Source organism: Bufo gargarizans, chromosome 3, assembly GCF_014858855.1.
Source record: "Bufo gargarizans isolate SCDJY-AF-19 chromosome 3, ASM1485885v1, whole genome shotgun sequence".
Taxonomy (NCBI): Eukaryota; Metazoa; Chordata; class Amphibia; order Anura; family Bufonidae; genus Bufo; species Bufo gargarizans.
In genome coordinates this window covers 78281875-78309189 of record NC_058082.1, presented here as the reverse complement: position 1 = coordinate 78309189, position 27315 = coordinate 78281875, and the positions used below count along the sequence as shown (strand labels likewise).

The window sequence follows — 27315 nt, the reverse complement described above, 5'->3', positions numbered from 1 at the left end:
GGTTCCAGGTGGAATTCATACCAGGCCATAATTTGCCATAAGGCACACATATTGCAAAGAGGTATCCCCCAAGAAAGAGAACATAGCCAATCCAGATATCCATCCATGGAAAGCTTCAGGTGCTTGCCCCTTATCAGTACGGATGAAACAGCGGTCTACAGATGGATATCTGACTTCGCTATGTTCCCTTGTCAAAGACCCAAGGCTGGTTGGAAAGTTGTCTCTTTACTCATGGGGAGCCAACTTCCAATAGGTGGCGCTATTGAGGTGGTTCTCTTTCTTGGGAGATACCTCTTTGCATATTTGTTTCCCATGGAGCATAGCTAATAAGTCTCCATACCATGGCACACTTCCTGTAATTCTCCATACAGGACTGGTCTCATTATGGAGAGTCAGTGTTGGCAGTGTTTTAGGCAGATGCCTGCAGGATCCAGAAGTGGATTAGAAAGGAATCGGAAATAAAAGGATTGATTTATACTTCTCCTTCCCGGTAGATCCACTTCTGGCTTTGGAGTTCTGTCCATGGTGTAGTGCAGGAGTAGGCAACCTCCAATGCTCTAGCTGTTGTGAAACTACAACTCCCAGCATGCATATTTGCTCTGCTCTTCTAAGAACTCTCATAGAATCAAATAGATCATGATGGGAACTGTAGTTTCACAACAGATGGAGTGCCAGAGGTTGCGTACCACTGGTGTAGTGGATGGAGCTGCTAACATCAGCGCGGCTCCCACTGAATTGAAGGGTAGCAAAAAATACTGGAATACCCCTTTAAAAAAGGGAATACCGTGTATAATTTATTTCCAGAAACAGTGCAACTCTAGCATCACATCTCATTTCCATTGAAGTAAATGAGGCTGAACTGCAGTTTCTGACAACCCATGGTCAAGAGCTGTGCAGTGAAGCAACCTCCTTTTGTAATTACTCCGACATCCAAGAGGTACCAAAATAATTTCCGAAGGAAAAAAAAAAATTAATAAAAAAATAAAATTTAATAAAATTAAAACAACCATGACTCCTATTAGATCATAGAACTTTATTTTCTCTAAAGGCTCCACGACAAGTACAATACTATCAAGCACATCTTTCACTTTGCAACCTTTTCTAGAATCGCCAAAAGTAAGAAAAATGCACTTAACGCGGATATCAGTGCCAAAATGAAAACCCTGCATTTCGCGAAAAAAAAAAAAAACTGTTTTAACTGAAGTGTTCTAAGGTAATAAATCCAAAAGGCCATTTCCAGAAGACTTGCTAGATATCCTCATGGCATGCAGCAAAAGCCAAACAAGAGTATGCGCTCCCTCCGACCGCGACACAAACTCTGCCGTTCCCTCTGTGCTTTATAGAGTCCGTTCTACTCAGAAGCCTGATATGAAATTCACAATTCCACAGGAATTTTTCTTTTTCTCCTCCACGTTAACAAGGCGTCTCTTAATCTAGTCCTGTGCAGTATAATATATAGTGAAAGAAAACAAACAAATACATAACACTTAGACAAAAATAAATCCTAAAAATTCGACAGGTTTTAATAAATAGTCTTATGGACAGTGTTTGGTCAGATAGTACAGAAGAACTGGAGAAAAAAAAAAAGAAGAAAAAAAAACTGGAATAAATCTTCATTTACAGGAGGTTGCACATGTAAAGCAAAAGGAACCAGGAGCAGATTCCAGCGAGTCCCTGTAACAGGAGATTTGGCAAACAGAGCCCTTTAATCCAAGTCCATATCAATAGTCCCCTTCTCATTTGGATGGCAATCTCCATTCTGCTCAGAAGTAGGGACGGTTTTGTTTTTCTGAGTTTCAAGGTCTTCATTGCTGTGATTCATGCCATTTACCGCTTTGTCAGATTTGGGCGATTCCTCCTTAGGTTTCGGCTGCGTTACTATGCGATGGCAGCTGCTGTTCAATGCCTAAATAAAGAGAGACAGACAACTCGCTGATCATTCAGCAAGAGAAGACGAGACCATAATGGTCTGATAGCATCTCTGTCCAGTGACGCCAATAAAGTGCAGCAACCAAGATCCAGTGACAGTAACCCACTTAGATCCCTTAAAGGGGCATCTGTCAGCAGATTTCTCCCTAGGACACTGGCTGATCTGTTGCATGTGCATTTGGCAGATGAAGGCATCTGTTGGTCCCATGGTCATATGTGCCCGCATTGCTGAGAAAAATGATGTTTTATTATATACAAATGATCCTCTAGGAGCAAACGAGGCATTTCTGTTACACCCAGAGGCTCTGCTCTCTCTGCAATTGCTGTGCCCTCTCCACTTTGACAGGGCCAGGTGTAATCACGTTTATACTGCCTGGCACTGTCAAAGTGGAAAGGCCGCGGCAGTTGCAGAGAGAGCAGAGCCTGTAGGTGTAACGGCAACACCCCCGTTGCTCCTAGAGGATCATTTGCATATATTAAAACTTCATTTTTCTCAGCAATGCGGGCTGATATGAACATGGGACCAACACAGAGGTGTTCAGCTGCCAAGTGCACATGCACCAGGCCAGCCAGTGTCACAGGTATAAATCTGCTGACAGCGCCAATTTAGACATTTATACCATACTCACAAGATAGGACACAAATTTCCAGCAGGTGCAGGGCCCACCTCTAGGAACCACTCTGTTCCAAAACAGGGCCCCGTTACACACCAACATGAATGCACGCGTGGGTCTTTCCATTCACTGCCATGGAACTTCTGGAAATAGCACAGTCAGCACGATCACCTATTTTCTGAAGTCCCAATGCAGTGAATGGAGAGAGCTGCGCATGTGTGGCCTGCTCTCCATCCACGACAGAGTGCCACAGGGCCGGTCTTCACATAAAGAGCAGGTCCCAGAGGGTGTCCCCCACCCAATCCTGTGGACATGCCACAAACTTCCATATGGGACACTCCCTTAACATTATGATCATATAAGCAAGCTGAACAATGTCTGTAAAGCGCTGTGGAACATGTTGGTGCTATAACAGTAAAATAAATAAAGCAATACTTACAGAAAGCTGTGCTTTAATTTCATGGGTATATACAGCTGGGCTCTGATCCAATTGCTGCTTAGCTTGGAGATTCATTGCATTATTCATCCATTCCATGGTTTCCCGGACACATTTCTCTACTTTCTCCATGTCCGTAGCACTGATGTGCTGATACGCCTCACTCTGCATGGCAGAAAGAACATATTAGAGCATATAAGCAGTTCTGCATTATTTCCTTTCAACAAACTTTGCATAAACCAATTGTACAGGTGACTATAAGAAACTTTGAAATATATCTTATAAACAAAAATGCCTCTTTTTCCACTTATCAGGCTCTTTAGAAAACAAACCCCCTCCATCTTGAGGGAACACGACAGACTGCCAGTTCACTAAAGGATCGGATTATAAGTTTTGGGGACAAAGGGACATTTTTCTCTGATAAGATATTCATTGGTATTAATGATATATTTGAAGGGGTTCAAAAGAAAAGTTAGTGACATTTTGTATCATGCAAGTGGTTCAGACACCTACCTGGTTCTTGTATTCCTCTACAATCTTTCTGTAGTGCTGCAACCTTTGGCCAAGATCACCAAACAATTTTGGCCGCTCCTCCGCTTCTCTGTAACGTTCATTAACTGGATTTCCATGTTTCTAAAAGATATTATGGGGATGTTAATAACAGCACTAACCTAAGGATCAAGGATTAGTCAGAAAACCTAATTTTGGAAGACTTCACATAGGCGCATGGCTCCCATTGATAACCAAAACCATGATGATCTGACAGATTCATTATCCACTGCATCCGTTGGGTTGTGCTACTTTTGATGGCAAGCAAAGAGCTGCAGACTGTGCTATTCTTTCTATCAAATGTAAGCACTGACAGGAGCCGCAATGTAAGCGCTCTGATCAGAGCACCCAGGCATTGATAATGATGACCTATCATGTCGGCGGGGGTCCGAGTCCCGGCACCCCCACTGAGCAGACGTTTCATGGTGAACGTAGCCGACTCCCGGCAGCTTTCCAAGTACAGAGCCGTACGTTGTATAGTGGCAGTCCCATGGGCTAGGAAGAGGCTGCGGAATCTTCTGTCCCCCAGAATTTTACTAGGAAAGATAGATTATTTTTTTTTCTCTTAAAGGGAACTTGTCACCACTATAATGACCCCTCCCCCACAACTGCCCGGAGTACCGCACACCTCTGGTCATCATGTCCCCAGTGATCTTTTTTGGTAGTTCTTCCAATGCCACAAAACCACTATTTCTTCTGACGTTCCAAGTCAAGCATGTCACGTCCCCATCCCGTCACTTCACACCTGATGGAGTTTGTGCACGTTAGATGGGATCTCGGGTGCATGGCCTCTGACATACACGAGGTGAAAGTCACTCAAAAACTAAGAGGCGGGATGACTTGGAGAATCAAGTCCACTTCAAATGGTCCACTTGCCTACAGCGTTGGGGGGGGAATAAAGTGGTTTTCCAGCAAAGTTATCCATCATCTCACTGGGGACATGGTGACCAGAGCTGTGAGGTACTCCGGGGGGTTTGGGGGCCAGTACGGTAGCGACAGGTCCAGTCTGCTCGCTAGGCTCAGTGTGGAAGCTCTACCAGACTATTTGTTTCTAGATTTGCAAATTTCCTAGACTAAGGTTTGTTATACACGTTAGATACTTGTCATCTGACAAATGCACGCTGGGCTCAGAGTAGGCATCTATTCTGTATGGGGGAGAAGTCTCTGGGAGCGGCTTATCTCACAAAGGATCGGACATGTTGAGACCCTTATCTCCCCTCCAGAGTCAGGAGGCCCCTATAAACATTAGATGGTTAGCAGGTCTGTGGGTTCAAACCATATACATCTAATGTGTCTGGCCAGCTGGATCCACTTGGTTATGTTGCTCCTCGAGCCAGACAGCTGACAGCACGTAGGAACAACCCGTCAGTCAACACTGCAGGCAGGCTGCCACCAGCTACAACTTACGAGCGCGCAGACTTAGCAGCATGCACTCTTATGGTACGAGACATATTTACCTTAAGCTCCTCCAGCTTCTCAACATACAGCTGTCTGGACTCATCCTCTCCATCTTCATACAACCAGTTCTCAGTTTCTGTTAAAAGTTCTAAAAATCGACTCAGGTCCTGGTGAAAGGAGAAATTGGGCATTTATTCTAAATGAGCTTTAGATGCTAACTTTCCAGTTGAATAAATGATTGTAGTTTTCAGCCATGCTCCACCCAGGGAAAAAAAAACAAAAAAACCATCAAGAAGCAATCCATGAACTTACCCTTTCACCGATAAATTTGCCATAGGGCCCAGACAGCTTGTCTCTGTATTCATAGACATATTCCTCTACAGCATTCTTAGCGTCATTCCTCTCCTTCTCCAACTTGTCCTGAAGAATCATCTTTCCCTGTAATTTGGGAGGAAAAGCATAGCAAACGCTTGAAAACGTGCTTACTGTATATCCCAAGCTGTAATTACGCCTGCCACAAGAGGATGAGACTAATAATTACAGCAGCACACCCTTCCGTACCATAAGCAGAACCGAAAAGTCCCCAAATTGACTAATCCCTCCCTGACATTTGTAGGCAAGGCTGGTTCTCCCTTTTGCCACATGGCTGATGTCCAGAGCCCCCTCCCTCACAGCACTTCATCTCAAATTGGGCCTCTGCTACTGATGTTCCCTAACGAGAGTTAAAGGGGCTGTGCAAGCCGTATGTATTGATGACCTATCTTGGGAATAGGTCATAAATATCTGATCAGCGAGTGTCCGACGCCAGGCACCCCCGCTGATCAGCTGTTTGAAGAGGCGGCGGCGCCCCATGGGAGCGCCGCTTCCTCTTCATTACACTGCTCGTCGTCTTCCTTATGGTGGCGGCGTAATGTAATTACAAGTACTTGCTCTATTCAAGAGTATGGAGAAAGTACTTGTAATTACACTGTACCAATGAGACGTCGGGCAGTGTAACTAACAGGAACCAGCTCTTACAAGGAGCGCCGCCTCCATGCAAGGCCGGGTATCGCCCCCAACGATCATCATCCTGAGGATAGGTCATCAATATATTTTGCCTACACAACCCCCTTTAATTTATTTAGTCTCAGAGGAGGACTAATTATTCACATGGACGCAGCTTTTAATCTCTCACTCACTTCATTCTCAATGTACATATTGAGCAGGTCTCTTCGCAGCTGCCACACAAAATTTGCTTCAATGGGCACTTCAGTATTCTTTACTTTGATCTTTGGCTTCTTGGCCTCGGGAGGTTTATCACTCTTCTTCTCCACCTGGATAAAAAGAAAAAAAGAAAAAAGAAGTTTAAAAGGACTTTATCACACATAAAATAACTGACCTGAGACATCTGCAGTATGAACGGCTACACAAAGAAAAACCATGAGCCCTCTTTCTCAATACAGACTATGCAGGCGTTGTATAAAGCAGCAGCTCAGAGACGGACGCTCTTATTATCTAGCTGTAAAATTAGGAGACGTACTGAAAACATTTTTCATTTTTTGCATTAGGTCTCCTTTACACATACGTACTGGGGCAGATGTGCGAAGATTGGCGTCACTTAGACCAGTCTTATTGTAAAGTCCATCGGACTGAAATGTGTCGAATTTATAAAGCGGTACAGGTCTCTTAATAGCAGAGAGCATGCCCGACCTGCTGCTCCGTCAGATCGGGGGAACAGGACTGCGAGTGTCCCAGCAGTCAGTTGATAGGGGATAACATGTAAACTTGGCACAACCCCCTTAAGTAAAATCTGGCTGCAGCTTTTTTGATCTAAATAAAAACATCCATCTAAAAAGACACCAAAACGATACGTGGAATTGGAATTGTAGTTGTTGGGAATTATCTCCGAGTGCCGCCTCTGGCACCCGTGCCATAGGTTCGCCCCACTGCACTAGGATATGCCCCCAATGTCTGATAGGTGCAGCCCACAAAGTGAAGGAGAGCAGACTGAACATGCGCAGCCGCCCTCCATTCATTTCTATGGGACTGCCAAAAATAGCTGAGAGTTGGCTCGACTAGTTCCATAAAAGTGAATGGAATGGAGGCTGCGATTGCGCGGTGCACTTCCAATTAATTTCTACGAAACTTCTGAAAATAGCTGAGCGTGCTGCTAAGCCATTTTCAGCACTCCTATAGAAGTGAATGGAGGGTAGCCACTCATGCACAATCCACTCTTTCACTTTGCGGACCCCGTTTTAGAGATAGGTGCGGGTCCCAGAGGTGGGGACCCGCACCTGTCAGACATTGGGGGCATAGCCTACCGATATGATCCAAAGTAGGAGAAGGGCAAACTCTTTTAACAAGACCAATTATGGCATACAGGGATTGTTAATGTTCACACAGCCTTTGATGGTGTGGAAACTAGTCTTACCCAGAGGCACACAAAGACACTGGGGGGGGGAGAAACACACGACCTATGACTAATATGTCAATGTCCAAAAGAATGCAGCTAGCCTAGCACCATGAACTAGTGGGGTCAGGGTGCTCGTGTAATCAGATTTATCTGGGGGCTACAATTTTTAAGACACTGCCTCTATGAACATAAATCACCTTAAAAATTTTCACACCAGAGACCAGAAGAAAACTAAATGGTATAAAAGTAAATAAGAAAACTCACTTTTTCAGTGTCAGACATTTTTTGCTCCTCACTGCTGGGCTCGGATGGAGGAGCAGACGGTTGCTCATCAGTTTGTACCTGGGGCTGTGCTCCAGCATCAGGGTGATCTTGCTGGACTGACTTCTGAAAGAAAAACCCAGGCACAAAGAGATGAGTGCTCAGGTCAACTGCATGCAGTGCAAGGATGGCGATCTTAATACAGATATTCTTATCAGACACAAAATCAACGTATTAAGTGTTCTTGCACGGCAAGACCCCTTACTGTATTCTCACTTATATATTCTTATTATAGCCAAATTTACCACCCTAACTTCTCACACGGTTTTAACACTACATGGACAGTAATATACTGAAACGTGCGGATTGTTTCCGATTGGCGTGCTATTACCTTGTGGAACATTTCGCCGAATGGTTCACGAAATATCAGCGTTTTTTGTGGCGAAATTGGTCCCATAAGAATGAATGCCGGAATGTTCAAAACTAGAGCGCAAGCTGAAAAATCAGGACACTGTTTCTAAACTGCCTCCACTCCCTCATTTTCAGGCCCACCTACACAAATCTTATATCAAAACGTTCAGCTATCTCTGCATCCACGAAAATGTCCACGGCTAAGCCATAGTCCTGATAGTTTTCACAGTATTACCATTTGTTTGCAACTCACACCGCCCATTACATTCATTGAAACTCCACTCTAGCCACCTCAAATTTGAAGGGCAATTTCTAAACTGCGACTGTGCCTTCATTTTTAATATTTCATACTACTAATATTTCAGACATACTATGCATAAAAATGTAGGTCTGGGTCTGATTCTCACAAGATAAATAAAGCTCTTCAGTGTAGGATTTATAATTTTTAAACTACAACCATTTAAAGATGGCAACTGCCAGTGAAGTGAGCAAGTTGGAAAAGTTTGTTTTTAACCGCTCTTCTCTGCCCTTACTGTAGAGTGAGTTGCCGTAGCAACCCAGGTGTGTGAGCAGCCAGCAGAGCGACAAAAGCTAGAGTGTGAGCTGAAAAATCAGGACATGATTTCTAAACTGCCACCACTCCCTCATTTTCAAGCCCACCTACACAAATAGGCTGCTAATGTTTTTATAAATGTAAGTTTTAAAGGGCTTCTGTCAGCCCACTAAACAGTTTTTTATTTTTTTTGTTTAATAATAATCCCTATACTGCAAGCTCTGCATACATAAGCTAAATAATCATTTTGGTTCAGTAGAATTTGATAAAAAGCTATTTTTATAATATGTAAATTACCTTGCTACCAGCGCCTGCGCCGATGACGTCACATCTACACCCGGCGCAGGTGCATTGAGGATGGAGCGGCCGCCTCTCAGTGCGCCTGCGCCGACTAAAGACAGGTACGGCGCAGGCGCGAGATTTGGAATTCAAACAGGGCCAGCAGAGAACGATTCCGTTCCCTGGCCCTGTCAATCACAATGCGGAGGGGGCGTTATTAGGATCGGAGGATGCGGCTGCTACCAGCAAGTAGCCGCCCTACTTGCTGGTAGCAAGGTAATTTACATATTATAAAAATAGCTTTTTATCAAATTCTACTGAACCAAAATGATTATTTAGCTTATGTATGCAGAGCTCGCAGTGTAGGGATTATTATTATTATTATTATTATTATTATTAAACAAAAAAAAAAAAAAAAAAAAAAAAGGGGCTGACAGAAGCCCTTTAATGTAACTGAAGCACTTTGGGCAACAACATTGCAAATAAATGTGCTCTATAAATAAATAAAAGTTGAAATGCATTTCTCACTCTATCAAGCTAGCCATGCGCACTTTTTAAATTTGATCAATTGGTTAGTGTAAAGGGTACCATCTTTACTCACTCCAAACACAGTTACTCTGCCCAGTCCAACCTTTCCAGTTACTCCAGCCACTCCACCCAGTTACTCTGCCCACTAGTTGTAGACTACTGGTGGAGGCAAGAACACTTCACACAATTTCCCCAGAAATTGTAGCTTTTCTAGTTATACTTATTATACATGGCCTGTACTCCATTGTATGATGGGAAAACATTATAAATGACTTACAAACAGGTATTATGGCTAGGTGCATGTGTGCCCCAGCAATGGCAGTACTTATGGCACGTGACCACCGATTGGCTGCAAAGGTCACATGCCATTATGGAATGTGAAGACTGGCTGGGGACCCTGGTTTAGGAGTTGAGCACCAATTTTTATAGCATTTGCTGCTCCTTTTTCTTCTATGAAGAGACTGGACAAGCCCTTCAAACTAATGACAGACGTCAACAGAAACCCCCCTCCATCATCTGAGCTGTGGGCATTAGGCGGTGACCTCACTCACATCCTTCTAGACCCAGTAAATCTCAGATTTAGTTAGTCACACGTCCGTAATTTGGGTCCGCATCTGTTCTGCAATTTGCACAACAGGTGTGGACCCATTTACTTTCAATGGGGCTGAAACGGATGCGGATCATAGAAACATAGAATGTGTCGGCAGATAAGAACCATTCGGCCCATCTAATCTGCCCAATATACTAAATACTATGGATAGCCCCTGGCCCTATCTTATATGAAGGATGGCCTTATGCCTATCCCATGCATGCTTAAACTCCTTCACTGTATTTGCAGCTACCACTTCTGCAGGAAGGCTATTCCATGCATCCACTACTCTCTCAGTAAAGTAATATTTCCTGATATTACTTTTAAACCTTTGCCCCTCTGATTTAAAACTATGTCCTCTTGTAGCAGTTTTTCTTCTTTTAAATATTCTCTCCTCTTTTACCTTGTTGATTCCCTTTATGTATTTAAAAGTTTCTATCATATCCCCTCTGTCTCGTCTTTTTTCCCCAAGCTATACATGTTAAATCACAAAAAGTGCAGATCGGACCAAATAGACAGTCGTGTGAATGCACCCTTAGGGTCCTTAAGTGTTTTGCGGATCTGCAATTGCGGACCAGAAAAGGCATTTTTTTATTATAGTGTCGGCGATGTGCGGTCTGCAAATTGCCGGTGTCCGTGTTTTGCAGATCCGCAAAACACTTATGGACATGTGAATGGGCCCTAAGGGTGCATTCACACGACTGTCTATTTGGTCCGATCTGCACTTTTTGCGGATAGGATGCGGACCCATTCAATTCTATGGGTCCGTGTAGCCCCGCAAAAAAACGATAGGACATGTCCTATTCTTGTCCGTTTGGTGGACCAGGATAGGCATGGTTACAATGGATCCGAAAAGAGGAGAGAAAAAAAAAAAAAAAAAAAAAAAAAAAAAAAAAAAAAAAAAAAAAAAAAGCAAGCAACACAGACGTTATCCGTATTTTTTGCGGATCAGTGTTTTGTGGACCACAACATGCACCCTCACTTTGCTCTACAAATTACTTACATCATCTTCCATAACTTCCACAGATCCTTGCTTCTTTGCTTCCACTCCACTTTCCGTAGCTTGTTCTTCAGCTTCATCCACTTCCATTTTCTCTACCACAGAAGCCGTAGAAACGCTGAAAATGCCGTGGGTGTTCACGCGGACCTTCACCTTTACTTTAGCCTTTTCTCCATCTTTAGATAAAGCAATATTCTGAACAACAAACTGACCTGCGAACAGAGAAAATTTACAGAAGGCTCCAAGTTACTTGCACACTGCCCATCGGAGGTAAATCTATAGGCAAACCTCAATCTCCACAATGCTCCTGTCGAAGATACCTTACCTATTTTTGCTTCTGTATAAGGGACACAAGAAGGATCAGAATAATAGGCTTCCAGCTGGAAAGGATTCTTTCGGTAGAAAGTGAGGACTTTCGAGAAGGGAGCTGCATGGTTCTTGTTGAAGACTTCATGGAATCTGAAAAAAAAAAAAAAAAAAAAAAAATTATATATCAGGTTACAATAACTAACTAGTAATGTATTAAAGTGCAGCTTTTCTTACCGCAGGGATCAGCAACCTTCGGCACTCCAGCCATTGTGAAACTACAGCTCTCAGCATGCAAACATGCTCTGCTGTTCCTCTAACTCCCACTGTGAATGAAGCATTCTGGTAGTTTCTGAACAGCTGGAGTGCCAGAGGTTGCCGATCCCGGTCTTGGGGTACTTTCACACTAGCCTTATTCTTTTCCGGCACCGAGTTCCATCCTAGGGGCTCAATACAGGAAAATAACTGATCAGTTTTATCCTAATGCATTCTGAATGGAGAGCAATCCGTTCAGGATGCATCAGGATGTCTTCAGTTTAGTCTTTTTGACTTTTCAGGACGGAGATAATACCGCCGCATGCGGTTTTAACTCCGTCCAACATTCCCAAACACATGCATTGACATGCATAAATGCCGGATACGGCCCAGAGGGTTTCGTCAAAAATGGATCTGGCATTGCGGTCTGCGCATGCTCAGACCCCCAAAAATGTGAAAAAATTAAAATGCCGGATCAGTTTTTCCGGAAGACACCGGAGAGACGGATCCGGCATTTCAATGCATCTGTCATACAGATCAGGATCCTGATCCGTCTGACAAGTGCCATCAGTTTCTATGCGTTTTGACGGATCCGGCAGGCAGTTCCGGCGAACTGCCTTCCGGAATCCTCTGCCGCAAGTGTGAAAGTACCCTTAGAGAAAGTTATTTTTCACTATACACATTACATTTTATATTACGTGACTAAATATACCCATTATAACATCAGTTTACTACCACTGCAATCTACACTGGACAGGAACATGGGCAGCTTCTTTACCTTAACATCCTTACTCAGCCATTTATCAGCATTTACAATTTCAGCAACACGCCTGTCTGCAGAAAAGGGTGTCCCATAAATAAACACGGTGCCAGGTCACCCCCAAACCACCCGCGCCCAGCTCCCCATTTTATCATCCAGATAACACGTATGAGCTAGAACATTACACGGTGGAGAGAGGGCAGTGGGCCAGTCATGTAAAAAAAAGACCTAGTGCACAACTATATTACTGAAAAACAAAACCCCTTAAAATATGTGGTCTCACTTCAGCAAGTGGCATTTATCATGTGGAGAAAGGTAATACAAGGCACTTACTAATGTATTGTTTTCTGGCTGGATTAATTTTTCCATCACATTATACACTGCTCATATCCAGGGGTGACGACCACCTGGCAATCCAGCAGTGGTGGTCGTGCTTGCACACTACAAGATAGGCTGACACTATCTTGTAGTGTGCAAGCACGACCACCACTGCTGGATTGCCAGGTGGTCGTCACCCCTGGATATGAGCAGTGTATAATGTGATGGAAAAATGAATGAAGCCAGCAAAGGAGGCAATATGGACAATCACAACACATTAGTAAGCGCCTTGTATTAACTTTCTCTACAAGGCGCTTGCTGAAGTGAGACAACCCCTTTAACTGGCAACACTTTATCTTAGGCTACTGTCACATGTGGGGCACCGATCTCCTGCAGAGAACACCAGGAATTTTCGCACAACCATTGCGTGCAGCGGTTTTTTGTCCAGATCTCCATCAGATCCCATTATAGTCGAAGGGGTCCGGTGGGCAGGATGCCAGATGTGGAGAGCTGCCTGCTGGAGAGCGGTGCTGCACGTGTGAAACTAGTCTTAGTGGAAGAGGTTTTCCCTTCACTTTCAGGAATGGTGGATACCAGAGGCCCCCCATCGATCAGAAGGTTATCCTGGCAATAGGTCATAACATTCTAAGATAGGAATACCCCTATAAACAAAGGATATTTTAAGATATTACTTACCCTTCGGCCTCATCGCCTTCTGTGCTCCACTTCAGGGAGATGGGGTACGGTACGACATCCGTGACTGAAAACTCTCTAACTTTGAAGGCCGGCGAGAGAATTGCACACTATGGAAGAAAGCGTGAAACATTACACATAAAGCAAGAGGAATCCTAGAAGTAGAACCTGCACCTAGTTGGTGGGGTCTCCCTTTAGTACCCCAGATGTGTCTCTCTGCCATGTAATTATGCAAGTTGCTGAAACAGTCTCAAACTGCAATCAGTGCACTGCCACCTCATGTATTCCCTTCTGGGAGAGCCGAACAAGGGGCAGGAGACCCCCATTCTGCTGCTCTATGGGAGACCCAGAGCCGCCAGCTATACAGGGCACCATTACCACTTGCCCATGCTATACAGACATAAAATACATGAGAGCAGGCGCCAGAGGGAGACAAGCAAGTCTATGACAAGAGAGTTGGAGCTGAACACGATGACATCACAGGCAGCATTTTTTTATATATATATATTTTTAAACCCCTACATTTATAGTTTGGAACGTTCGCTATATTACCTGGAGTGCGCAACCTCTTGCAACTGCTTCATCTGCAATTAAAGTGGTGCTGACATCCTTCCCGAAAAACCTAGCAATGCGTTCCTTCACAGCCGGAATCCGAGTGGCGCCGCCGATGATTTCTACGGCAGCGATATCCTCTACTCGAAGTTGGATCTGTTCCATTAGAGAGCGCAGGGGGGCATCAATTCTGTGTAAGAGGTCTGCACAGAACCCTTCAAACTCCAACCTGCACAACCATAGAACATTGGTCAGGTAACAAGATCATGGTGATGGAAGGCTGTACGCTAGATCACGGCTCTGAAACGTAGGAACTTGCTTTTCCTAGCACCGAACACAATGCGCACCTGCTCATCCGTCCCGACACGTCGATATCATTCATGAAGCATTCAATGTTAAGCGGCAGGTCGGTGCTGTTGCTGCTCATGAGCTTCTTCAGCTTCTCACATTCCTGGTACAGACGCAGTAGTGCTCGGATCTTTGACTTCACATCCAACTTATATTTGCTTCTGAACTCCGTACAAAAGTGTTCAACCAGTTTCTCGTCAAAGTCCCTTCCTCCCAGGTAGGGGTCAAAAGCAGTGCCCAAAACCTGTGCAAGGGAAAGGAAATGTGGCCTTATTAAAGAAAGGCATTTCTGGAGGAGTTATGGCTAAAGAGTGTGACCAGGGCCTAATTTTTTATATTTTTATTTTTCTCATTGACTACTGTACCTTTAACTTGCCCTTATTGAAGGCACAGGCAGAAACTTGGAAAGATGAATGTCCCATATCAGCAAAAACCACAATCTTGGGTTTTTCCTCCGGAGCTGGGAGATCTTGCTTATAAATGCCATAGTTCAAGGCAACTAAAGAAAAAGAACAAAAATGTTAAAATTATAGGAGTTTATAAGAAGATGATGGGTTGTATCGTCACTGATAAAAACCTTCGTAAAAAAAATGGAAGCGAAAGAAGTGCTGCTCTGAAGCCTTAAAGGGACACTGTCAGGCCTTCTGAGCATAATTAGCTCTTTATATGCCCACCCCTAGGTCTTATAATAAGTTTCCAATCCATATAAGTATTATCCCTGTGCGCATTGTAAAACGTGAAAAATAATCTTTATAATCACCTGTCCTTTCTGCCCAAGGGGCGTTCTTTGTGCCGCATTTGTGCCCAGCCGCGTCCCAACTGCTTATCCTTAGACACGCCCATCTCATTAGTATTCACTTCACTGGGCGGTATTTTCCTGTCCCCGACATTCGGAGATCCTGCGCATGCACCCGGCACCCTCGCTCGCCTGGATCACATTGCGCCTGCGTCCCCTATTGAGGCCGATGACCGTAACTTCGTATTGGGCATGCGTGAGATCTCCGAATGTCAGGGACAGGAAAATACCGCCCAGCGAAGTGAATACTAATGAGATGGGCGTGTCTAAGGATCCGGCAGTTGGGACACGGCTGGGCACAAATGCGGCACAAAGAACGCCCCTTGGGCAGAAAGGACAGGTGATTATAAAGATTATTTTTCACGTTTTACAATGCGCACAGGGATAATACTTATATGAATTGGAAACTTATTATAAGACCTAGGGGAGGCATATAAAGAGCTAATTATGCTCAGAAGGCCTGTCAGTGTCCCTTTAATGTCCATCAGCTATGCTTGGCTGTCAGAGAGTGTAGTATGGATCCATAGAAAGTGACCCAGCATTTTGCTAAGAGAATCAGTCACTTATTTATGTTGCCCTTAGTTAGGACACCATAAAACTGGTGACAGGTTCCCTTTAATGTCCATCAGCTATGCTTGGCTGTCAGAGAGTGTAGTATGGATCCATCGAAAGTGCATGAGACCCACACTCCACAGGATCGGACAGGTGATAAAAGCCAAAAGCTAAACATTTAGGCTTAAGCTTCACACGAGTGATACCAAATGAGTCAGTTCAGGAAAAAACTAACAAAAAAACAATGGCTTTGCACACAAGTTTAAAGGGGTTGTCCTATGAAAAATATTCTACAGTTTTCAAACCAGCACCTGGATCTGAATACTTTTGTAATTGAAAATTTAGTACAGACAGAGAGTTATTCAATAGGATATCTGTACAGCGCCACCTGCTGTTTGTTCTTTTTCATACATCATTGTCCTGGCTTACAGAGGAGACCGCACATGCTCAGTTTCATCCTTCAACTGCCTCCTGAGCTGTGATAGGATGAGCATGGACACACCTCCTGAGCTGTGATAGGATGAGCATGGACACGCCCCCTGAGCTGCAGCAGAAGAGACACGCCCCTTTAGCTGCCAGCTTGATATAAATCTAGCAGAGCAATGCGAGGTACAGGGCTGGTTGTCAAGTACTATATGATGCCTGATTTTCAGTTTTTACATTAATCATGGGATAACCCCTTTAAATCAGTTTTGTCTGCGATTGAGTTCAGTGTTTCCGTTTTTTTTTTTTTTTTGCGCAGATGCAATCAGTTTTGATGTTTTTTTGTTTTGTTTTTTAACACGTGTGAAGAAAAGCTGAAGAATAACAATCTACACCCCCTACCAACCATCAGTGAGAATCGAATAACATCCAGGTGCCTTATGTTTTTTCATGCAAGCCCCATTCACGGTTCAGAGCTGCACGAAAAATGCACAATATAGAACATGCTGCGATTTCTCTGGAACGCAAAGATGATGCATGAAAAACGCATTGCGCCCAGGCGGGGGGTGGGGGGGAGAATCGTTCTTGTGAAAGAGTATTAATGCTCGGCCAAGCATGCAAGTGCTCTCAACGAAGGGAGGAATAAGTCACTACCAGACATATTGTAATCCAAGATACCCAATCCTATCTTCTGACATCTGCTGTTGCAAATGTAATTTTGTCTTCTATTCATCATTAGATCAAAATACCTACAGTATAAAATGTAATCTTCCTGCATTGCCGTACATCTCATCACTGGCTAGAACAACCCAGATATTTCAGAAATGATATTTTCAATGGAAATGCGGCTTCTCTGACCCTGGCAGTCCGCTATTATCTGGAGTGTAGTATTGCATGGCAGCCATGTAATTGTAATGCATGGATGTACCGGCTCCGCCATCATCAAGCCAGCTCGCCATTCAGACCTATGCAGCGGGTACATTCATATACTCCGGCATGCAATTATCTCAAGTCTTTGACCAAAGTAAAATACCGTATTTTTCACCCTATAACACCTGGGGTTTTGAGGCGGAAAATAAAAAAATATATTTTGAACCAAAAAAGGTGTGCTTTTGGTGGGTTGGATGGCACCGTTATGGGGGCATCTGTGGATGGCACATATATAGCATCTTGTGTGTCATCCACAGATCCCCCATAACAGTGTCCCTGTGTAGTGAATGGGGGGCCGGCCTCTGTTTCTGTAATGGCAGCGGGGCCCGGTGCAGTCACTGTATTCTACTACACCGGGCCCCGCTCTCTGTAGTATACGGTTATCATATCTAACTTGTGGGTATTGTTAAAGTATTCCAATCATCTTAACTCTAGCGCTGTACTACTTACAGCTAACTTCTTGGCAGTCAGGAGGCCGGACGGGCGGGCGCGCGTAGTGTAGCTCACTACGCTCATTGCGCTTGCGCCGCCTGCCCAGAAGTAAATGTAAGTAGTACAGCGCTAGAGTTAAGATGATCGGAATACTTTAAACAATAGCCACAAGTTAGATATGATAACCGTATACTACAGAGAGCGGGGCCCGGTGTAGTAGAATACAGTGACTGCACCGGGCCCCGCTGCCATTACAGAAACAGATGCCGGCCCCCCAGCCCCTCCTCCCTCACAGCATATTCACTGGACGGTCGCAGCATTCGCCCCCATAAGACGCACAGCTATTTCCCCCCCCCCCCCCCCCACTTCAATCTGGGGGGGGGGGAGCACGTCTTCTAGGGCGAAAAGTACGGTACACTAGATGCAGAACAATAAAACTTACAATGCAGGCACTTACCCGCTGTCATGTCATTCATCAGTTTTAGACAGTTCAAGCCAACGATCTGCGCTGAATCCAGCACGGATCTCCTCTCAGAATCTGTGAAGAACGAGGGAACCTGCCAAAATACAGAACACATTTCCATATGCCATTTAACCAACGGCCAATATACACTGCCCAAAAGGCATATCTTGGCAGGGCGAAAGAAATAAGATAGCATCCCAAGTAAAGTCTGAAGAGATGACCGCGTTCTCTTGCCCGAGGTGGCGCACCTCAGCCCTATGATGCAGAAGGGGACACAGTCCACACTTACCGATATGACACAGTCCGTCACCGGCTTCTTCAGGTTGCTCTCTGCCGTCTCCTTGAGTTTTGTCAAAAGCATTGCAGTTATCTGTTCTACACTGAATATGTGAGGTTCATCCATGTACATCACCTGACAATGAGAAAAATGGCGTCATACAGTCACTCAAAGAAGGCGCAAACAGCAAACATGATATGCCAAATAGGACTAGAAACGCACCCGTAATCCAACACCTCCACTGTCTGTCTGGACCAGCTCATAAGCCAACTTATTCTTCTCCTTCTGGACCAAAGGGTCTTTAAATGCTCGCCCGTGGAGCTTCTTGAAGTTGTATACTGTGTTGGTTGCATTTGTGATTAGCTGGTGGAGAACAAATATCAATTATTATTTCAAAGAAGTTATTGACGGCAATATAACACAGACCAATGAGAAACGGCTGCCTTTATCTGGAGGTCATGTTTGACCACCAGAAATGTCCATGGAAGCATTTTTTTTTGCACTCCGTTCCTGGGAACGCTGGTTGATAGCTAACAAGTCCATTACTGTACCCATCATGCAATGTTCACAGCAGAAATAACGAACATAATGTCCATGATGTAATCACCAAGTGAAGAAACAATTTTCAAATATGTGCAGACGTACTGAGAAAGATATTTGTAGCCAGACCTTTGTCAATAGTCATGGAGAAAAATCAGGGGTTATTCTAGAACGCTAATGGATGGGTGCAGTAAATAGCAGGTATGAGGAACCTTCTTATGAGTTATATAGGATGAGGGCTGTGTGCGTCGCCTTTACGTTACACAGATTACCCCTCTGAGATCCACCTCATTTTTTCCCCCACCTCCTGCTCCACACACTTGAACATCCCCTCTACCACAGCAGTGCACACGGCCCCCCATCCTTGCACAGCACCTCATACGCTTCTGATTATGGTCAACTCCTCCTCCCCAATATAGACACCACAGTCCATTATCCGCTATATATGCCACACTGCTAGGCGCTGCCCAAGCCCTCTCCAAGCTCTCTATCATTTCACATGTCTGTTGTCTTGTTCCACACCTATGCTTATTTCCATAGCTGTGACTATACTACCGCCCAGTTATCCAGGAGCTCATACTACTTAATCTAGGGACATGGGTTATTCCCCGGTGTTGTCAGGTTCAGCTGCTTGCATCAGATCTATACGATACTCAGAAGAAGGGTCCCCTCATACTTAGTGTTACCTGCTACTTATCGATTAGAATTATGCAAAAATAAAGTTAGACCAGCACCTCCAAACAATATGAAAAAAGGGGTTCATGTGCACGCTACCTTGGCTCCAACGTAAAACGCAAACAAGGACTACAAGTATCAGCACACTGCCATGTGCAATAACATGTTTTGTGGTGCCAGACCGTAGGATGCGGATCAAGTGAATCTGCAGATGGTGGCCACGTGGCAATTGGCGGTCCACAGCACGGGCAAGGACGGCACATGGAGGCCTAAATGCCGAGTTGACTATTAACAAAGGACTCAAATAGACCGAAACCTCTGGAGACGCATCACATCATACTGGATACAAAACTCTCTCATTACGAGTGCATATAGTTATTTCTTCACATTGCGATTTGGTCACGGACATCACATTAGTTATTTCTTATGGCCGGTCACTTCTGATAAGAACTGTGCTGAACAGTGTGCGGAGAACTGTACCCTGCCTTCTCATACCGCCCCAGGAGCAGGCAGGTTTGCCATGCAGCATGTATTGCTAAAGACCCAGCTTTCCAGGACACATCATTGTTGGGGACCCCACCAGTTTATATATAGAACCCCTTTAATATTTAATAGTTTGAACATACCTGATTCTTAGCGGCAACGCCAATTGTTCTGTTCTTTGTTCCGAAAGACACCACAGCCCTGAAAACACAGATCACAGACCGCTGTAACTCCCTGACGCTTTCCCAGGAGATGGATACTGAGGTCTTATCCTTAGGACAGGCCGTCCATACCAACTCCCAGCACCCCCACTAATCAGGTGAGCGATGCGTTTACCAGACACAGCGCCACACATTTTGTAGTGACTGTGCCTGGTACTGCAGTTCAGCTCCATTCAAGTGAATGAACTGCAATCGCAGGCCCAGTCACTACCAAATGCACAGGGCCCCTGCTCAGCGGAGGTGTCAGGAGTCCGATATAGACTGTGTATCCTTAGGATAGGCCATCAGTATTAGAGAGGTGACAAAGCCATGGAAAACCACTTTAGGCAGCTGGGGAGATACTTCAGCAGGAAAACTGCTAGAACATACAGTACATTTTTTTTCTCCTAAAAAGGGGTCGTCTCACTTCAGCCAATAGCATTTATCATCTAGAGGAAGTTACTACAAGGCACTTCCTAATGTACTGCGATTGTCCATATTGCTTCCTTTGATGGCTGGATTCATTTTTCCATCACATTATACACAGCTTGTTTCCATGGTTACGACCATGCTGCAATCCAGCAGCGGCGGTCGCTTCAGACTACGAGTTCCCATGCTACCGGCAGTCAGAGAGGCTAGCACTGTTTCCTATAGTGTGCAAGCTCGGCCACCACTGATGGATTGCAGCGTGGTCGTAACCATGGAAACAAGCAGTGTATAATGTGATGCAAAATTCAATTCAGCCAGCAAAGGAGGCAATATGGACAATCACAATACATTAGTAAGTGCCTTGTATAATAAATGCCATTGGCTGAAGTGAGACAACTCTTTAATAAAAATAGGTTTTCCTACACACAACCACAAAATAAAAAAAACATCAGAATATAACTGTCATTGAAAGAGCATCTGTCACCATGATCAGCCCTAATAAACCTGGCATACTGCCTGTTCGGATGATTATGGTGAATAATAGGAGTCCTCCACAGTAGGACATGTTGGCTAATCTCTCAATTTTAACATCAGGGTTTATTAAGTCCACAGAGTGCGCCTGTATTTGTTATTATTATTATATTGGAATAATACGAGTCCTCTATTGGATGTAACATTGCAGAGAAATTCTTACATACATTCCTATGGAAATGAGGTGATTGGAGCACTGTGGGGCTGGCCTAACCTCTTGGAGCACCACTTAAAGGGGTTGTCCGGGAGCAACATTTTTTTTTTTTTTTTTTTTTTTTTTACAGAACTTTTTACTCACTAATAGCTGTTTCAAGGTCCCCCCGGAAGTTTTTAGGTATTTTCCGACTTCAGCTGGGCTCCGACAGTCCCCCACTGCTTGTTGACATCTGTGTTTATGTGTGCGGTAACTTCCTGCCGCACTGCCTTCTGGGTCCTGGCGCGGCTTAGCTCGGTTTGTTGCCGCCCATCCATGCGCCGTAAATAATTACTGTGGCTGACGGTGACGTCACTGGGCTCCTTGCGAAGCAGAAGAAGAGGCTTCGCTCTGCAAAAAGGGACCCGATACGTCACCGACTCTTAGAAAATCTGCATTTCTGGCTGAGATTTTGTGAAATGCAAATGGGGCATCAGAAATGTCTGTTAAAAGGTAGGACGGGCATGAATGTAATATTTAGGGGACTGTTGTGCTCATACAACCATGTCCCCAATCCCGGACAACCCCTTTAAGTGCCACCTCCTCACTCCCCCTCAGGCCCTGGGCCAGACAACCTCATTGTTTGGATGCCTAGCCCTGAAATCTTGTGCACCCACTGGCAAGGACACTGAGGAGATCGGCGATTGCGCAGTGCAGATCTCAGAGCGGGGAGAGACTTATGAAATCAACTGCGCATGCACTGACTGACTGAACTGGTCAAGATTTTAGGGGACAGAATCAAAGTAAGAAATTTGTTGTAACAGGTCATCTGATTAAGGGATCATTACATTCACAACGATTAAAGGGATTGTCCTAAAAATATTCTACATTTTTTTAAGCCAGCACCTGGGTCTGAATACTTTTTAAATTGCATAAAAAATTTAGTATAGCTACCGAGCTATTCACTGACATCTATCTGTATAGCGCCACCTGCTGTTTCCCCCTTTCTTTCAATTCTCTGTCTCGCTCACTGAGGTGGACACACACGCTCAGTTCTATCCATCAACTGCCACCAGCTGCAGCAGAAAGGGCACACTCCCCTGAGCTGTCAGCTTGAGATAAATCTAGCAGAGCAATGAATGGGGAGATCTCTGGATCCACGTAAGGTACAGGGGCGGAGGTTGTCATGTACTATACGAGGTTCGATTTTCATTTTTTACATTAGTTATGGGACAACCCCTTTAACCCTAGGGGGGCAGTATTCCAGGCATGCTCAACCTGCAGCCTTCCAGCTGTTGCAAAACTACAACTCCCAGCATGCCTGACCAGCCTACAGCAGAGCATGGTGGGAGTGGTAGTTTTACAACAGCTGGAGGACCGCAGGTTGAGCATCCCTGAATTAGATTATTGCGGGCACTGTGCCGTGGCACATAAACGTGGCTGCCAGTTTACACAGGCCTCATGTCATGGTTGAGACGTAAAGTTTGGAGCCACTGATGAAATAGGTCATCGATAACTAAAAAGTCTAATTAGATTTACCTAGGAGGACGCAAATTCGAATAAACCCCAGGATCAGCACCCGCAGGAAACGTAATAACACAACATAAACACGCCATACAAGTGCATATAAACTATACCGCGTTTCTCCGAAAAGACGACAGGGTCTTATATAAATTTTTTCTCTGAAAAAAGGGTAAGGGCTTATTATTGGGGTAGGGCTTATTTTGGCTCCATCAACATATTTTATATAAACACAACAGTCCCTGGACAGTGTTTATATTAAATAGGACTATAACCCCCCACATCCATATACTGCCGTACATGGGTGCATTCCTATGGATGAGGGGGGTTATAGTCATATTTGCCACACATTTTTCATTCTGGTACCGTATATTGCCCCTGAGCTGTCCTTACCCAAGGGACCTAGGCAGCAATTTACGGTACCAGGGAGAGCAGAGACGGCACGGGACAGATGTAGGGAGCTGCTCCAGGCAGCAGAGAGGAGAAGGAGATCCTCCTTCATGTAAGTAAGGGTCTGTTCACACGTCCGCAAAACGGGTCCGCAATTTTGCGGAACCATTCATTATTTTTATTTTTTTTAATAGGGCCGGAATGTGCTGCCTGCATCCGCATTTGCGGATCCGCACTTCCGTTCTGCAAAAAAATAAATAAAAATAGAGCAAGTCCTATTTTTGTCTGCAATTGAGGACAAGAAAAGGCATTTTCTATGAGAGTGCCGGCAATGAGCGGTCCGCAAGATACGTAACGCACTTTGCAGATTCGCGAAACACACACGGACGTGTGAGTGGACCCCAAGAACGTGCAGGATGGCGGCAGTACAGGGCATACAGCCCGCCCAACGTGAAAGTGAAGGGAAACGCGGGCTACAGGCATAATTTAGCATTTAGTGAAGCCGCCAGCCTGCCCGTCAGGTGCCGAGATGTATGCACGGGCGGTCACTGGGCCAATTCACTGAAGCTTGCGCTGCCCGCAGTTTCGTGGCCGCCCAGGAGCCATTAGTGAGCGCTCCAGAGCTGCTGCAGCCCGCACGTTTCCCCACCATCCCTTTATATCAAATAAAATACGGCTGTAACTAGCGATTATATTTTAAGCCTACTCCAAAAACCCTGCACAACAGCGCTAGGGCTTCTTATCGGGGAAACACCAGGGGCCAAACGGAGGGCCCTATGCAATTCTGCTGGGGTGGATCTAGACCTCACAAGTCTACATTGGGTTTCAGGCGGACCTCTTAAGAGTAAATGAGTTTACGGCAAAAGACTTGATATATTTTTAAATATCCACATCTCCCAAAATTTTAAGAGAAAAAAGCAAGCAAATGCGACCACTTCTGTGCCAGCAGCGGCAGTTCCCGGTGGTCTGTCTGGGCCGCCTGTAGCCTGTTGACCTGAATGGGTCCGCAATCTGCAAAATATGGCGCAGAGGCACGGATCGGAATCCCACAGAAGCACAAAAATCGCTTCCATTGGCCTTTTAGTCTGTGCCTCCGCACTGAAAAAGATGGGACATGTTCTGTCTTTTGCTACATATTGTGGATCACAGACCCATTCAAGTCAATGGATCCGTGCTGCAGATACGGGATTCACGCGGCAGGTGTCGGTGCGTTGCAGCGCGGCAGGCGGCCTCCTGCCACGTGAATCTAACACTTCTATCTGGGTGCGCTGTATTTATGACATCCTTATCCTGGGGCTACGGACACGTCCGGCATCTACACCAGTATTGCATCATATAGCCCAGGAGGTGCGGCACATCCGAGACACCGGAGGAGGAGGAAGATCCTGGAAGATTCCAGACACTTCCACACCATGAGGGTGACGTCGCTCTGTCACAGGATGGGGACAGCTCAGGTGTAAGCTCACAAGGAGATCCCACACACAGTGCCACGAGGACAGGAAAGAGTTAACCAGATAACAGCGCCAGGATGTACAACGCACGACAAACCCAGAGCGCTATATAATAATACCGTATCACATCGCCCCAGCCGTTACTATGTGACTTATAACGTAAGAGGCGCTGACATGATGATGTTATACATGTATTACAGAACAGTCCTGTTATACTACAGATTATACCAGCAAGATGATGTATGATGCTGCACCATTATATATGCATTATCAATACCTGATGCTGTATGACGGCTACACCATTATATATATATATATATATATATATATATATATATATATATATATATATATATATATATATATATATATTACACTACAGATCACCAGTATACAATGATGTGTGATGACTGCACCATTATATGTATCATCAGTACAGATCACATCGGTATACAATGATGTATGATGCTGCACCATTATATATGTATAATCAGTACCTGATGCTGTATGATAGATGCACTATTATATATATATATATATAAATAATTACACTACAGATCACCAGTATACAATGATGTATGATGCTGCACCATTATATATATGTATAATCAGTACCTGATGCTGTATGATAGCTGCACCATTATACACATATTACAGATCTCCCCGGTACATGATGCAGTATGATGCATTACAGTACAGATCACATAACCCTCCCCATCACCGGACGGCTCAGTACTCACGGCGTGCATCTGTCGCTGAACTCATTGGCTACAGTCTCGATGCCACCAGCTCGGGCGATGGCGACATGACAGTTTTGGAATCCAAGGTCGAAGCCGACCACAGACATGTTAACGAGGGCTTGAGGAGCGAAGTGCGGGCACTATGGAAGTCGGGAGAGCCGAGGAGACGGCTGCCGTGCCGGGAGCTGCGAGTGCGGGGCTGCTGGAGGAGGAGGAGGCGCCGCTTCATATATAGATCCTGTGGAAGAACATTCCAGAAGCAGCAGCCTCACGCTACTCGCCGGCTACACATGCCGCTTCCGCGTTCTGGACGCTTCTGGAGAACTCCCTGCCGGGAGCCAATGAGAAGGCGACATGGCAGTGACGTACTTAGTTTCTAGGACGACCTGAACGCTGCCGTTACTAGGGAGAGAGTGTAGAAGGGCAGACATACTGTATAACAGGGATCAGCAACCTTCAGCACTCCAGCTGCTGTGAAACTACAACTCCCAGCATGCAAACATGGTCGGCTGCTCTGACAACTCACATAGAAGTTAATAGAGCATTCTGGGAGTTGTACTTTCAGAACATCTGAAGTGCCAGAGGTTGCTGATCCCTGCTGTATAATATATCATTATAGAGAGGGAATCCATTACAGGCTCCCTGCTGTAATAAAGGTGTGCGGCCTGGGCTAACCAAGGACAGCAGTAAACACTGTTCGGGCATTCAGTCTATGAAACTGGTGCTTTAGGCCCCTTTCACACGGGTCCGTGCGGGTGCCACGCGTGAGGTGAACGCATTGCACCCGCACTGAATCCGGACCCATTCACTTCAATGGGGCTGTTCCGATGAGCAGTGATTTTCACGTGGTGAGTGCAGTGACGTCAGCGTAGGTCCTGCTGAATGAAGATAGAAGATTTCTATCTTCATTCAGCAGGACCTGCGCTGACATGGAGAGCGCAATTATGTCATCAAAGGTCCTTTTGCAGATCCTGAAAGAAGACGAGCCCCGCCCACGATAGTTGATACTAGTCGTGACGTAACTGGGCCAGCGGTAAACAGTGAGAAAGCCGCTGAGCTGCTGCGCTGCTGGAGCGCCGCTGTCTTCTCAAACAGCTGATCGGCGGGGGTCCCGGGTGTCGGACCCCTGCCAATCAGATGCTGATGATCTATCCAGGGGATAGATCATCAGTTTAAACAAAGTGCAGAACCCCTTTAATTCAGTGTAATTTTTTATTAGCTGCTGGTGACAGCGACATTACTTGTGCTATACCTCCTGTTTAACGTGTGCGCATACTAAAAATATCTGTGACATTCTGTGTACTTTATTTGCGCATACACTTGCACATAAACCTGCGCTACTGTACATGTGACATGTACAGGTGGCCATGCAGCTGATGGTGCACGCAGAGGCCCTGGCCAGAGCACAAGAAACACACTCATCCACGATACCTAGCTTCATGTCCCAGTTTGCAGGGTGGCGCAGGACACCACTCTCGAAGTCAGACCAGTGCGACCAGGTGGTCGGTTAGATTGCAGCAGATAATGCTTCCAGTCGGTTAAGCACCACCCTGTCTTCCACAAAGTCCAGTCTCAGTAGCCAAGAGTCTGGTCAACAGAATCCTCACCCTGATCCTCCTTCCACCCACCATGGAGAGTCTTGGCAAACAAGTGATCCCACACTCGGATATTCCAAAGAGCTGTTTTCATCGCCATTCCCTAATTTGGGCTTTTCGCCAAGCCTGCTTGAAGAGAGACGAAGAGATCTTGTGCCCTGATTCCCAAACTCTGGAGCATCCACAGTCAAAAGAAGATGATGTGGGGAATGGCAATTAGTGTTTCACGAGGTGGATAATGATGATGAGACACAGTTGCCAATAAGTCAATTGCAATTAGTGTCTCAAGAGATTCATGATGAGGATGAGACACAGTTGTCAATAACTGAGGTTGTTAGGTCAACAAGTCAGAAGGATGACCAGAGTGAGGAAGTGGAAGAGGAGGTGCTGGACGATGAAGTCACTGACCCAACCTGGGAAGGTGGCAAGCCGAGCGAGGGCAGCAGTACAGAGGGGGAGGGATCCGCAGCACCGCAATAGGCTGGAAGAGGCAGTGGGGTGGCAAAATGGAGAAGGTGGGACACACCAAACAGGCCTGCAAATGTTCCCCAGAGCACCCCCTTGCGGCAATCTTTCTTACCAA

The 27315-nt window shown here is 45.3% G+C and overlaps 1 protein-coding gene across 1 annotated transcript; it reads right to left on the bottom strand.

Moving 5' to 3' along the window:
* Positions 1 to 1024: 1024 nt before the first annotated feature.
* Positions 1025 to 25433, bottom strand: HSPH1 (heat shock protein family H (Hsp110) member 1). Its single transcript, XM_044284831.1, has 18 exons — positions 25138 to 25433; positions 19886 to 19943; positions 18267 to 18407; positions 18057 to 18179; positions 17762 to 17861; positions 14537 to 14670; positions 14171 to 14415; positions 13824 to 14052; positions 13275 to 13381; positions 11265 to 11398; positions 10943 to 11151; positions 7583 to 7705; positions 6105 to 6239; positions 5239 to 5364; positions 4986 to 5093; positions 3493 to 3612; positions 2983 to 3144; positions 1025 to 1906 (listed from the first exon to the last, which is right to left on the bottom strand). Exons 1-18 carry the CDS (start codon positions 25242 to 25244, stop codon positions 1706 to 1708), a joined length of 2562 nt encoding a protein of 853 aa, XP_044140766.1. The 5' UTR covers positions 25245 to 25433; the 3' UTR covers positions 1025 to 1705.
* Positions 25434 to 27315: the final 1882 nt, after the last annotated feature.